This window comes from Aegilops tauschii, chromosome 3 (assembly GCF_002575655.3).
Source record: "Aegilops tauschii subsp. strangulata cultivar AL8/78 chromosome 3, Aet v6.0, whole genome shotgun sequence".
Lineage (NCBI taxonomy): Eukaryota > Viridiplantae > Streptophyta > Magnoliopsida > Poales > Poaceae > Aegilops > Aegilops tauschii.
The window spans coordinates 388,651,196-388,666,545 of NC_053037.3; the positions used below are offsets into that span (position 1 = coordinate 388,651,196).

Consider the following 15,350-nt stretch of genomic DNA (forward strand, 5'->3'; position numbering starts at 1 on the left):
TCTTCTTGTCTTCTCACCGGTGCGGAGCTAAGTGCTTTCACTAGGCGTGAGCATAGTCATTGGGGGACAGTGTCGACGACCAGCGCGGAGCATGGTGTTTCCACTTGGACGTGGGTGGGAACCCCCATGAGGCCCGATGGAGGCACTCAGGAGACTCCGGGGCGTGTACAACCCCTCTCATTATTACGTGAGAGTGTCACGAGCGGAGACCTTCACAGGCATAGACCTTGCTTCATGCCGCCTGACAAGGGCCCTGCCCCGCGCCTCCCCCGACCACCGTTGGGGCGTCCGGAAACCAGGACGAGACCAAGGGGCAAGGGGGACGCTGGCGGTGCCCTCGGCGACCGCAGGCCCTCCGCCGGGGCGAAGGGCTCGCCGGCGCCTTCCCCGGTAGAGGACCTACCTCCGTGCAGCGCCTTGCTCCATGCGGCGCGGGGGAGGCCCTGGCTCCGGGCTCCTCCCGCGCAGCCCCTAGTGCGCTTCTCCCGCCTGGAGCGGAGCCCCTCCCTGGGGTCTCTGGCCGTTGTTGTGGCCTGGTTCACCTGCGGTCCATGGTTAGCGTAAGCATGCTCCTGAGATATCGGTTGTACCCAGCGGCTGTTGTCGTTGAAGGGGTCGGCGAAGCTTCCGGGCGGCTCATGGCAAGCCTCAGCCTCTTGCGTCCCCGCTACCCAGCCTGGCTCGGGGAACGGGTTGGGGCCTTCCCTCGGCGTGTACATCAGGTCCATCATGGGGGCACGTAGCCGTCTGAAGTTGCCGCACCAGGGCCATCACCTAGGTGCCCTACGTCGTGGGCCACCAGGCCCGGCGCCAGGCCCTGATGACCGCAGGGCAGCGTCCCGGCGCGGCCCCAGGAGGGACCGCCCGAACTTGCCTCGCCTGGGGGTGGCGCAGTCGTGGTAGTACGAGCGGCGCTGCGCGCCGTGTTGACGCCGTCGAGTCCCCCGGGCGCTCTGAGGGGTGCGCGGGTAAGGCGGGGTCCGGCGCGCGCCCCCGCCACAACCTGCGGCGTGGGCAGGGTGCAGAAGGGCACCGCGCCCCTGCAGGCGGCATCAAGCAGCTCGGTGACCCTCTCCGGGAGGGTGTCGCGGCCACCCTCCGCCAACCTGCAACGCAGCAGCTCTTGCACCACGATGAGTGTGGCTCGCATGTTCGCCTGCTCCCGGCGGGTGTGCGGCGCCTTTGCCGCATCGTAGCCCGAAGATCGTGTGGTGGCGCGCGCATGTCACGGCGCGAGGGCTGACGGCGTCGGCCCGCGCCGCCCGCGTCCAACGGCGTTAGGCGGCGCGCGGGCCGCCTGGAGCATGGAGTGGAAATCCTCTTGGGCGGACGGCTCTGCCTACGCGGGCCAAGCGGCCCAGTGCTCGATATGAGCCCTCGGATCGTCAGCCATCAAAACCGTAGGGCGGTGGCGGACCGACTGGAAGAAGAGAGGCTCCGACGCACCCCCTACCGGGCGCGCCAAATGTTAGATTTTGGGTTCCGCAGATCCTTGAGAGGTTCGAACTCTGGGGTGCGTGCGGAGAACTCATCCTCCCCGGTCTGCCTGCTCACTAATCTCACGGCCTAGCTCGACGAACTGAATGGAAAAGAGACACAACAGTTTACCCAGGTTCGGGCCACCTTGCGGTGTAAAACCCTACTCCTGCTTCGTGGTGGATTGGCCTCGAGGGGCTGAGGATGAACTAGTACAGTGCGAGAATAACCTCGGGAGGAGAGGTGTTCTTGTGCTCGATGAGCTGGTGGGTGTGTGGATGATCTGAATGATCCGTCCTCTTCTACGGTGGTGGCTATGTCCTATTTATAGTGGCCTTGGTCTTCTTCCCAAATGTAGGCGGGAAGGGATCCCACAACGGCCAAATTTAAAGAGGGACAACTAGTACAAGTTATCCTGACAAAAGTAGTCTTCGCCTACAAAAGCCTCTGGTCGTGACGCCGTGGTGCGCTCGGCGATGACCTTCGTCCTGCCGTCCTGGCGATCGTTCTTGTTGCACCGGAATGGAAACCTTGGCTGATTCCTCGGGACTCCGCACCTACGCTTGCCTCCTTAGCACCAAAGAGGAAACTGGTACACCGCGCCCGCTGGCGCTCGCCTGGCCTTGGTCAGCATGGCTCACGTCATCCGAACCTCACGAGCTGAGCCTTGCATAGAGATCTCCGCTCCTCGGGAGCCAGCCTGAGGAGGCCGCCCCTTGTGGAGGTCTTGATGTCGTCCGCCTCACGAGGCTTGGCCTCTCGCGACGGTCTTGAGTTGTTGATGTTGAAGCTGGGTCGTACCAGGCCGTCGATGGAGCCACGCCGTGGGCCGCAGACAAGCAAGTCTGGGTACCCCCGTTCCCAGAACGCCGACACCAGGTTCATGGAGATCGAGCACCGGTGAGGCTGGAAGCAAGGAGACCGTGAAGTGTTATACCGAACACCAGTGACAGTAAGGTTCACTAGGGCAACATGGATCATATGTGTAGTCATTAAACGCCCAAAGCTCTTGTGTGATTTCATTATCTTAATTACCAAGGTAATCCCGCGCGACGGATAAGGCATGCGGTAGGACAACTGATTCTTGATTTAGGACTTGTGTCGGTCAAGATGTTATTTGGACACATCCCTCACTTTGATCCGTAAGAAACACATCTCGCCGGGTGACTTCCAGCGCAGAAACTAATATCTTATTTTATCTCATCACAAATACAAGGTTGTAAGCATAAAACTTCATACCCATACCTTTTTTAATATAAGAGTTCGAATCACTATTTTGCTTGTTGATCCGGTCAAAAGCTAGATTTGACACTTTGACGAAAGCTTAGTTGAGACCATCGCTTCAAGGGATTTTTTCTCTCATAGGTTCGATAACTGGTCACCTATGAAAAAATAGGCGTGGGATACTCTTTTTCATTCAATACGAATTAATAAAAAAGAGATATCAGCTGCCGCATCCATTTTGGATTGCCACCAAGAGATTGTTGGTTTGTGCCTTGGCTTAATAAAGTTGGGGCAGGGAACCCCTATGTTTCAAAAAGGTATTTCCCAAAAAACAATTGAGGCTTGTTCTGAAAAAAGAATAAACAATAGAGGTTGTGTCTATGTGAGCTCGCACCAGCAACACGCTAGCCAACACCGCCGAGTAAGAGCATGTACAGTTGGGCACCCAAACCCCCTCCATACGCCCGGGCGGATGATCTGGTAAGTGACCGGTAAAAGAAAGCGACCCTGATGGGCGTCTCAAACCCCCAGGCTGACCGGCGCCCCTTATATCTAGCCTAAATATGAAGCGGATATGGGAGGCCTAGGAACGACCGGGCGCGTCCTCCACGTCGGATCCGGCCTACGCTAGCCCACCCGACTCCACACATAATAGTCTCCATCCGCTCCCTGGACCAAACCCTAGCCACTCCACTCCCCTCCCCTCCACTGCCTCCACTACACTCCACCCTATCCGGCGATCTTCGGCCTACTTCGGCATTGGCGGGCAGCGGATATGAGTTCTACATCTCTAGATCCGTCGACCCCGAGCTCATCTCACGCGGTCCTGAGGAGGAGATGATCGTCCGGCTTGCGCTCCGCTGCTTCCGGGATGCGTGTTTGAGGGTCGGATTTGCCCTAAGTCCGGTTGTAAATGCTCTAGGTAGAAAAGAAAAAGGAGAGGAAAGAGACGAGAGAAAATTGAGAAACCCCAGCATGAAAAGGAACCAAAGCTGAAGTAACGGACGTGAGTGTGCGAGGGAGAGAGAAAGCATCCTTCCAAAGTCCAGTTCACAGTTCACACCAACAACAATGCATCTCTAACCTCCCTCCCCCTCCCCCTCTCTCTCTATCTCTCTTCTTAACCAACCCCCGGCCCTTTTTCCTCGCTCCAAATCCTCTTCTCCCCCTTCCCTTCCTCCTCGCCCCCGAGAAGCTCACGCATCCCAACTCTAACCATACGCAGACGCAAGGCTTCAATGGAGCCGTGCACCAAGCAGTTCCTCCCCATGCCTCCGCAGGACCCCAACTCCCCGTCGTCGTCCACCTCCTCTTCCTCCTCCTCCTCCACCTCGCCGTCTCACCCCTACCACCGCGCCCAGCCGCCGCACCCGCACAACCTTCCGCCCTCCCCCAGGCCCGTTCCCCGCACCATCGAGACCACCCCTTTCCCCACCACCTTCGTCCAGGCCGACACCACCTCCTTCAAGCAGGTCGTCCAGATGCTCACCGGCTCCGAGCAGTCCTCCAAGAGCGCCGCCGCGGCGACGACCAACGGCAGCGCCGGGAACCAGGCGGCGAGCGGGAGCGGCCCGTGCCGCCCGAAGAAGCCGTCCTTCAAGCTGTACGAGCGGCGGAGCAGCCTCAAGAACCTCAAGATGATCGCGCCGCTGGCCATGGGGGCGCCGCCGTCGACGAGGAACGCCTCCGCCGCGCCGGAGATCCTGTCTCCGAGCGTCCTGGACTTCCCGTCCCTGAAGCTCAGCAGCCCGGTGACGCCGCTCACCGGCGACCCCTTCTTCCCCTCGCCGGCGTCGTCCTCGGGGGACGCCGCCGAGCGCGCGGCCATCGCCGACAAGGGCTTCTTCTTCCACCCTTCGCCGCGGGGCGCCGAGCCGCCGCGGCTCCTCCCGCTGTTCCCCGTCAGCTCGCCCAGGATGGCCGCCGCGTCCGCGACGGCGGCGCCGGCCGAGTGAGTGACCCAAAGCCTCCGCCTTTGCGCGCGCATCCTGCTCAGCCAGCCATGAAGTAATCTACGACTTCTACTACCGTCGCTGTATCATCGCCGTCCTTTGTTCGCAGTTCTAGTTTCATAGTAGTAGTAAGGTGTTTGCTGTGTCGTTCTTCGCCGGCGCCGGCGCTGCTGTTGTAATTTTTGCTCCCTTCTTGAAAGGAAGAGGGGAGTTGGTTCTCTTTTGAGGTTGCGACTCGATTAATCGGTTAATTACAGCTTAATTTCGACCTTTCTTTGCTAGTAGATCTTTTCCCAATTCTGATCTTGTTTCTGTTGCTGTTTGGATTGATTCCCTCTGAACTTCATCAACCACCACCGTTGGTGCGTCCAAGCTCATAAATACATATGGTCTGAATCTGCTATAATTGTCCAAAGTCCGGTGTTTGCTGCTGCAACCCGAGTGAAGTATATTTGGAAACATGCCTGCCTCGAGTCTTCTTCTCTGGTATGCTCGCATCACACAGCATGACAGCATACTACAAGTAGTACACAAAATAGCATGGGAGCGATTCTTCTACTGCAAAAGCTCAAATTCTGCTGACAAGCTGTGTGCTGCGTTTGGCACTTTTCAGTCTTCAACCAGCAGTCCTCGAGGGATCATCTGCCCCGGAGGTACTACAACACGAACCACGCCCCATGTTTTTCAGTGACTGACTCGGTAGTCCTTGATGGTCGAACATCCGGCGGCTAGCCCGTACTACACCACCATACCACTTGACGGATAGGGATCAGGTGCATGTCACCGTGTGACTTGGGGCCCAAATTCAAATTTAAACATTGCGAAAGAATCTGAAAAAAATCATGCTTGTTCACAGCACATATTAAGATAATCTTTAAAAAATTCAGATCAAAATTCAAAACATACATCAAGAAGAAAAAAGAGAAATCTGTCATGAATAGTTGCGAATGGTTCTCTGTATACTATTCACATCTGAGTTTCTCTTTTTTGCTTCTTGATGTATGTTAATTTAGATCTGAATTTTTTAGGGATTATCTTAATATGTGCTGTGAACATGCATGATTTTTTTCAGATTTTTTCATAATGTTTAAATTTAAATTTGGGCCGCAAGTCACACGGTGACATGCAAAGGTGTATGTCACCTGATCCCTGTCCCCACTCGACATCTTGTGATCCCAGCAAAATGTTGAAGTAAAACACACATCAGCAGAGGAGAGCATATTTCAAGGAAGGATCGGTGAAAGAGCAGGGCTGAGATGCATGCTATAGTAGTGCGAGAAGACTTGTTTGTTTGGGTTTGGGAGCCGAGCCAGCCAGCGCACACTTGGACAGTCTATCTGGTTCGTACGCCCGGCCGGCCCCGGCCTAGCGCAAATCCTCGTTGGCCGCTTGCTGGTTGGGGTGGCCCGTGCGTGCGTGCGTGATGAATCTTGTCAGGTGGCGGGGGGCATCTGCACAGGAGCTGGATTGGACGGGCGCGGGAAGGGGGTAGGGTCCGTCCTCGCCGGGCCATTTCGGCGCGGTGCCATGTCCGCCGTGCGACGCACCGGCACCCACCCACCGGCCACGGTAGATTGGTAGATCAGCGGTCGTCTCTCCCGATGGACTTCGGTGACCCGCCGTCTAACCTTTTGTCCGGGGCCTTGTGAAAGGTCGCTGCAGCCTTGTTGGACTTATTATTATCACGTTGCCTCATCACGCACCCGTCTTATCCAACACCCGCACACTGCTCCACGCCGCACGGTTCATGATCATGATTGGAGTCTTGGACTGCTCGGAAAGCAGCAAGAGTGGACTGGCAGCGCACCGCTCCGTTTGCATAACCGCTGCTCGATGGTTACGAGTGCAATTGCTTCAAGACTGGGACTCCAGTGCTGGCTGCGTGCATGACCAACACTCCACGCCGCAGTACAGTACAACAGCGTTCAAGCTTGGCTCACCAGACCAGAGACAAGGTGCGAGCACATCAGAAACGTCGACACGTACGTAGCACTAACCAAGTAAAAAAGAAGCGCCGGAATTTCGTTTCAGCGTCGCCAAAGGCCGCAGACAAGCGAAAAAACAGAACGGAGGTGGACAGGGATGGTCATGGATGGATGGATGCTCGCCCGCCTTTCACGGCCGTGCTCTGGTCGACGTAGTCAAACGGACCCAACCCAACCGAGTATCTTAACGTGATTCTTTTTCTTTTTCCGTTCCGTTCTGTTGCTACGGTGCGGTGCATGCACTGCTTCGCTTTCGGCTTGTCTGTTTGACTTGTCCGCCACCCTAATTATCACATCACCTTGTCTATACCGAGCTGGTACCATAGTGTCCGCTTGTTTAATTAACTTGTGATGGATCCCGAAGCAACCCGTGGTTGGATTGTTAGAGGGACTGTGGTATTCTCAACCCATCAGGGTTCAAGTCCTGGTGCTCGCATTTATTTCTGAATTTATTTTAGATTTTCCGGCGATACGCATTCAATAGGAGGAGACGTTCTCGTCGATGATGAGGTGCCTACGTTGACTTTGTAAATTTCAAGATGATATGCCGGTTCAGTCTTTCAAAAGTGTTCATAGAGGTAAGATGTGCGTGTGTACGTTCATAGGGGTGAGTGTATGTGCGTATATATGAGCGCTTGCGTCTGTACTATGTTAAGGAAAAACTTATGATGGATCGGATCCGAGCGCTCCCCCATGTTACTGCGTGTTCGTAGACTAAATAATCATGGTCATTAGTTCCTTTCATGTGACGACGGTGCGGCAAAATTAAATTAAATTCGGCTTAAGCTTGGAGGGGTGCCATGTGACGCCATTAACTCCGCGGAGCCACCCTTTATTAGGGTCAAATTTTGTAGTACTGGTGTGCTTGTACAGTGTATCTGTCTGTACTACTACTACACTAGCTAGGCAAAAGTCCGCGTAGAGCATGGGCAGATCGATACGTATAGCAAAAAAAATGGCGCCCAGCGACACCGGATGCACTCGCCTCTTGTGCAAGTAGCTTCAGTTCGCTTTCTAAAGCGTCTTGTCGGATGTGTATTGTTGCATGCATGAAAAAATTGAAAGTCGACGATATTTTGTAGCCCGTGCTCTAAATACTCCCTCCATAAAGAAATATAAGATCGTTTCGATCGCTACAGTGTAGTGATACTGCAGTGATTGAAACGATCTTATATTTCTTTAAGAGGGAGTAACATTTACGTAATATCGTTGTGCGCTCGCCGCCTCCACCCTCTTGGTTGAAGGAGGCCTACACATGGGCCGGCGTGTACCGCGAGTGGGTGAGAGCGACTCCGGTCCACTACGCCGCGATGCTGGAGGAGGAGGCGACCCATCTTGAGCGCTGGAAGGCGCACTGGCTCGTCCAGGAGAAGGCCGACGGCGAGCGGCAGATGAGCTATGAGCAGCTGCTGCAACGCGACGCAGAGGTGTTGCGGCTTGAGGAGGAGGAGGAGGAGCGCGCCCGGCGAGCCGCAATGTCGTCGCCCTAGCAGACGTCGGAGGAGGCTGTCCTGGCAGCGTACCAAGTGGCGTTCGGGTGGGCTGGCCCTGCTCCCGTCTTCATCGACCTCACCGGCGCCGACGGCGACGTCAAGGGCAAAGGCAAGGCGGAGGACGTCTAGGGCAGCGTGCAGGCGGCAGACTTTTTATGTTTTTATTAATGTTTAACTAGGTTTAAGTGGACTTTGGTCGGCGGTTGACCGGCCACTTTAATGTTTAATTATGTTTATTTTTGCAACCTATTTTTTTATGCAAGCAGATTTGGATCCGCCTCATGTTGGTCGGTCAAGCCGACCCAAATGAAAATACGGACAGGCACGTCCGCCTGGCCGACCCAAACGAACGAAAAACGGACAAACCGCGTGTCCGTTTGGGTCGCCCCGTTGGAGTTGCTCTCAGTGCGAAACTATTCCGACGCCCCGATGTGAAGGCGCATGCACATCATAGGAGGAGGGGAAAAGAAAAAGACAAGATGGACAAATTCGTCGTGGTTGCTTGGAGTGGATTGAAACGTCAGCAAAGGCTGCAGTCCATTCATAGTCCATCCGTGACCAAGCGTATGGCGCTGCCTGCCACCGTTGTGATCCGACAGCGACCATCGCGGTGTACCACGTCGGAGTGAAGTCTGAAATAAACCCTGACGTTGTAGATGCTGATATAAATGAACCCTCATCTTCAAATCCCTGAAGTTGGTACCCTGTATTTACAAATCCCGGTTGTTAGAAGGGACAGAGAGGGTTTGGTGGAATAATTCGATGTATTGTTTGAGCCTCGTGGATATATATATATATATATAGGAGTACAAAGATCAACTTAGAGTACAAGACAAGGCAGGACCAAATCCTAGTCTATCCTATACTTCCTAATAATCCTTATACTCAACATCCCCCCGCAGTCACAACGGTAGCAATGCAGACGGTGAGACTGGAGAAGAATCCGAAGGCAAGCCGACGGACACCCCCCACAGTCGTTACGGTTGATGCATCGCGGGATCGTGGCTGGAGTGAAAACCGACGAGATTGCTCAAGCAAGGCGGTAGCCCTTTGTGTCGTTGTCGAGGTAGCCGAGAGCGTGGGTGGTGCTGCCGTGGTCGAGGTAGCCGTGTGAAGAATGTTGTGGTCGATGTCGAGTCGGGGTGGACGGTATCGAGGAAGTCGCCGTGGAGCCGCGGACGCAAGGAGGCGTCGAGTTAGTCATAGGCGCAGAAGTGTCGAAGTAGTGGTGCGCCGGGAAGAAGATGCTGTTGACGACGCGTCACGCCGGGGTTGCCAACCTCGGGGACACATCCTAGACGAAGGCACGTGTCGGTGTTGCCAGCACCGGGCATGCGTAGATGACGAAGACGAAGTTGACGAAGCGCCGCACCAGGTTTGCCAGGCCCGGGGACACGTCGTGGATGAAGGCATGCGGCGGTGTTGCCAGCATCGGGCATGCGTAGATTGGGACCTGCACGAGTTGTACGCCATGTCAAAGAAATCGGAGAGGCCAACAGAGAAGGACTCGGCGACGGTTGCGGCGCCAATCAGCGCGGGCCGATGTCGCCCGCGGTTGTCGGAGTAGACGAAGTGGTCGGGGTAGATGACGGCGACGCTGGCGACGGGCTGGTGCTGGACGAAGATGAATGGGGTGGACGGGCAGCTGCGGCGGCTACCGGGGTAGCGATGACGGCCGAAGAAGAGCGGCAGCGGCGGTTAGGTTAGGAGGGCGGCAGCGGTGCTCGAAGTAGGCGAAGAACCCTGACAACGTGACGAAGACCGGCACGGACGGTGGCGTTCCCGAGCCAAGGGAGACGGCGCGGCGCATACCACGGGAGGTCGACGTGCGGTGACGGTGGAGTGAACTGCGGGCTGCGGCGCTACGGCCCGAAGGGGCGACGCAACAGCGGCGGGCAGGTCGGGGCGACGGCAGGAAGACCTCGGGGCGGCGGCGGGGACCGCGGGCCGCGGCGCTACGGGCCGAAGGGGCGGTGGAGCGGTGGAGCGCGGGTCGGTGCAACCGCGGGGGCTGTTGGGGAACGTAGTAATTTCAAAAAAATTCCTACGCACACGCAAGATCATGGTGATGCATAGCAACGAGAGGGGAGAGTGTTGTCCACGTACCCTCGTAGACCGAAAGCGGAAGCGTTAGCACAACGCGGTTGATGTAGTCATACGTCTTCATGATCCGACCGATCAAGTACCGAACGCACGGCACTTCCGAGTTCAGCACACGTTCATCCCGATGACATCCCTCGAACTCCGATCCAGCCGAGTGTTGAGGGAGAGTTTCGTCAGCACGACGGAGTGGTGACGATGATGATGTTCTACCGACGCAGGGCTTCGCCTAAGCACCGCTACAGTATTATCGAGGTGGACTATGGTGGAGGGGGGCACCGCACACGGCTAAAAGATCAAACGATCAATTGTTGTGTCTCTAGGGTGCCCCCTACCCTCGTATATAAAGGAGCAAGGGGGAGAGGTGCGGCCGGCCAGAAGGGGCGCGCCAGGAGGAGTCCTACTCCCACCCTCCCTTTTCCTTGTTGGACTAGGAGTGGAGGGGGAAAGAGGAGGGAGAGAGGAAGGAAAGGGGGGGCGCCCCCCTCTCCTTGTCCTATTTGAACTAGGGGGGAGGGGCACACAACCCTGCCCTGGCCGCCTCTCCTCTCTTCCACTAAGGCCCACTATGGCCCATTAAGCCCCCAGGGGGTTCCGGTAACCTCCCGGTACTCCGGTAAAATTCCGATTTCACCCGGAACACTTTCGATATCCAAACATAGGCTTCCAATATATCAATCTTCATGTCTTGACCATTTCGAGACTCCTCGTCATGTCCGTGATCACATCCGGGACTCCGAACAACCTTCGGTACATCAACACATATAAACTCATAATATAACTGTCATCGAAACTTTAAGCGTGCGGACCCTACGGGTTCGAGAACTATGTAGACATGACCGAGACACGTCTCTGGTCAATAACCAATAGCGGAACCTGGATGCTCATATTGGCTCCCACATATTCTACGAAGATCTTTATCGGTCAGACCGCATAACAACATACATTGTTCCCTTTGTCATCGGTATGTTACTTGCCCGAGATTTGATCGTCGGTATCTCAATACCTAGTTCAATCTCGTTACCGGAAGTCTCTTTACTCGTTCCGTAATACATCATCCCGCAACAAACTCATTAGTTGCAATGCTTGCAAGGCTTAAGTGATGTGCATTACCGAGAGGGCCCAGAGATACCTCTCCGACAATCGGAGTGACAAATCCTAATCTCGAAATACGCCAACCCAACAAGTACCTTCGGAGACACCTGTAGAGCACCTTTATAATCACCCAGTTACGTTGTGACGTTTGGTAGCACACAAAGTGTTCCTCCGGTAAACGGGAGTTGCATAATCTCATAGTCATAGGAACATGTATAAGTCATGAAGAAAGCAATAGCAACATACTAAACGATCGAGTGCTAAGCTAACGGAATGGGTCAAGTCAATCACATCATTCTCCTAATGATGTGATCCCGTTAATCAAATGACAACTCATGTCTATGGCTAGGAAACATAACCATCTTTGATCAACGAGCTAGTCAAGTAGAGGCATACTAGTGACACTCTGTTTGTCTATGTATTCACACATGTATTATGTTTCCGGTTAATACAATTCTAGCATGAATAATAAACATTTATCATGATATAAGGAAATAAATAATAACTTTATTATTGCCTCTAGGGCATATTTCCTTCAGTCTCCCACTTGCACTAGAGTCAATAATCTAGATTACACAGTAATGATTCTAACACCCATGGAGCCTTGGTGTTGATCATGTTTTGCTCGTGGACGAGGCTTAGTCAACGGGTCTGCAACATTCAGATCCGTATGTATCTTGCAAATTTCTAAGTCTCCCACCTGGAATAAATCCCGGATGGAATTGAAGCGTCTCTTGATGTGCTTGGTTCTCTTGTGAAATCTGGATTCCTTCGCCAAGGCAATTGCACCAGTATTGTCACAAAAGATTTTCATTGGACCCGATGCACTAGGTATGACACCTAGATCGGATATGAACTCCTTCATCCAGACTCCTTCATTTGCTGCTTCCGAAGCAGCTATGTATTCCGCTTCACACGTAGATCCCGCCACGACACTTTGTTTAGAACTGCACCAACTGACAGCTCCGCCGTTCAATGTAAACACGTATCTGGTTTGCAATTTAGAATCGCCCGGATCAGTGTCAAAGCTTGCATCAACGTAACCATTTACGATGAGCTCTTTGTCACCTCCATAAACGAGAAACATATCCATAGTCCTTTTCAGGTATTTCAGGATGTTCTTGACCGCTGTCCAGTGATCCACTCCTGGATTACTTTGGTACCTCCCTGCTAGACTTATAGCAAGGCACACATCAGGTCTGGTACACAGCATTGCATACATGATAGAGACTATGGCTGAAGCATAGGGAACATCTTTCATCTTCTCTCTATCTTCCGCAGTGGTCGGGCATTGAGTCTTACTCAACTTCACACCTTGTAACACAGGCAAGAACCCTTTCTTTGCTTGATACATTTTGAACTTCTTCAAAACTTTGTCAAGGTATGTGCTTTGTGAAAGTCCAATTAAGCGTCTTGATCTATCTCTATAGATCTTGATGCCTAATATATACGCAGCTTCACCGAGGTCTTTCATTAAAAAACTCTTATTCAAGTATCCCTTTATGCTATCCAGAAATTCTATATCATTTCCAATCAGAAATATGTCATCCACATATAATATCAGAAATGGTACAGAGCTCCCACTCACTTTCTTGTAAATATAGGCTTCTCCAAAAGTCTATACAAAACCAAATGCTTTGATCACACTATCAAAACGTTTATTCCAACTTCGAGAAGCTTGCACCAGTCCATAAATGGATCGCTGGAGCTTGCACACTTTGTTAGCTCCCTTTGGATCGACAAAACCTTCCGGTTGCATCATATACAACTCTTCTTCCAGAAATCCATTCAAGAATGCAGTTTTGACATCCATTTGCCAAATTTCATAATCATAAAATGCAGCAATTGCTAACATGATTCGGACAGACTTAAGCATCGCTACGGGTGAGAAGGTCTCATCGTAGTCAATCCCTTGAACTTGTCGAAAACCTTTTGCAACAAGTCGAGCTTTATAGACAGTAACATTACCGTCAGCGTCAGTCTTCTTCTTGAAGATCCATTTATTCTCAATTGCTTGCCGATCATCGGGCAAGTCAACCAAAGTCCACACTTTGTTCTCATACATGGATCCCATCTCAGATTTCATGGCTTCAAGCCATTTTTGCGGAATCTGGGCTCACCATCGCTTCTTCATAGTTCATAGGTTCGTCATGGTCTAGTAACATAACCTCCAGAACAGGATTACCGTACCACTCTGGTGCGGATCTTACTCTGGTTGACCTACGAGGTTCAGTAATAACTTGATCTGAAGTTCCATGATCATCATCATTAACTTCCTCACTAATTGGTATAGGCGTCGTAGAAACTGGTTTCTGCGATGAACTACTTTCCAATAAGGGAGCCGGTACAATTACCTCATCAAGTTCTACTTTCCTCCCACTCACTCCTTTTGAGAGAAACTCCTTCTCCAGAAAAATTCCGAATTTAGCAACAAAAGTCTTGCCTTCAGATTTGTGATAGAAGGTGTACCCAACAGTCTCCTTTGGGTATCCTATGAAGACACATTTCTCCGATTTGGGTTCGAGCTTATCAGGTTGAAGCTTTTTCACATAAGCATCGCAGCCCCAAACTTTAAGAAATGACAACTTTGGTTTCTTGCCAAACCACAGTTTATAAGGCGTCATCTCAACGGATTTTGATGGTGCCCTATTTAACGTGAATGCGGCCGTCTCTAAAGCATAACCCCAAAACGATAGCGGTAAATCAGTAAGAGACATCATAGATCGCACCATATCTAGTAAAGTACGATTACGACGTTCGGACACACCATTACGCTATGGTGTTCCAGGTGGCGTGAGTTGCGGGACTATTCCGCATTGTTTCAAATGAAGACCAAACTCATAACTCAAATATTCTCCTCCACGATCAGATCGTAGAAACTTTATTTTCTTGTTACGATGATTTCCAACTTCACTCTGAAATTCTTTGAACTTTTCAAATGTTTCAGATTTATGTTTCATTAAGTAGATATACCCATATCCGCTTAAATCATCTGTGAAGGTGAGAAAATAACGATATCCGCCACGAGCCTCAACATTCATTGCACCACATACATCTGTATGTATGATTTCCAACAAGTCTGTTGCTCTCTCCATTGTTCCAGAGAACGGCGTTTTAGTCATCTTGCCCATGAGGCACGATTCGCAAGTACCAAGTGATTCATAATCAAGTGGTTCCAAAAGTCCATCAGTATGGAGTTTCTTCATGCGCTTTACACCGATATGACCTAAACGGCAGTGCCACAAATAAGTTGCACTATCATTATCAACTCTGCATCTTTTGGCTTCAATACTATGAATATGTGTATCACCACTATCGAGATGCAACAAAAATAGACCACTCTTCAAGGGTGCATGACCATAAAATATATTACTCATATAAATAGAACAACCATTATTCTCTGATTTAAATGAATAACCGTCTCGCATCAAACAAGATCCAGATATAATGTTCATGCTTAACGCTGGCACCAAATAACAATTATTTAGGTCTAAAACTAATCCTGAAGGTAGATGTAGAGGTAGCGTGCCGACCGCGATCACATCGACTTTGGAACCATTTCTCACACGCATCGTCACCTCGTCCTTAGCCAATCTTTGCTTAATCCGTAGCCCCTGCTTCAAGTTGCAAATATTAGCAATAGAACCAGTATCAAATACCCAGGTGCTACTGCGAGCATTAGTAAGGTACACATCAATAACATGTATATCACATATACCTTTGTTCACCTTGCCATCCTTCTTATCCGCCAAATACTTGGGGCAGTTCCGCTTCCAGTGACCAGTCTGCTTGCACTAGAAGCACTCAGTCTCAGGCTTAGGTCCAGACTTGGGTTTCTTCTCCTGAATAGCAACTTGCTTGCTGTTCTTCTTGAAGTTCCCCTTCTTCTTCCCTTTGCCCTTTTTCTTGAAACTGGTGGTCTTATTGACCATCAACACTTGATGCTCCTTTTTGATTTCTACCTCCGCAGCCTTTAGCATTGCGAAGAGCTCGGGAATCGTCTTATCCATCCCTTGCATGTTATA

General features: G+C 52.0%; 1 protein-coding gene across 1 annotated transcript; it reads left to right on the forward strand.

Annotated features, from left to right (window-relative positions):
• The first annotated feature begins 3,712 nt into the window (after nt 1-3,712).
• LOC109782023 (VQ motif-containing protein 4) lies at nt 3,713-4,922 on the forward strand. The gene has a single exon (XM_020340610.4). The coding sequence runs from the start codon at nt 3,939-3,941 to the stop codon at nt 4,653-4,655; it is 717 nt and encodes a 238-aa protein (XP_020196199.1). The 5' UTR covers nt 3,713-3,938; the 3' UTR covers nt 4,656-4,922.
• The last annotated feature ends 10,428 nt before the right edge of the window (nt 4,923-15,350 follow it).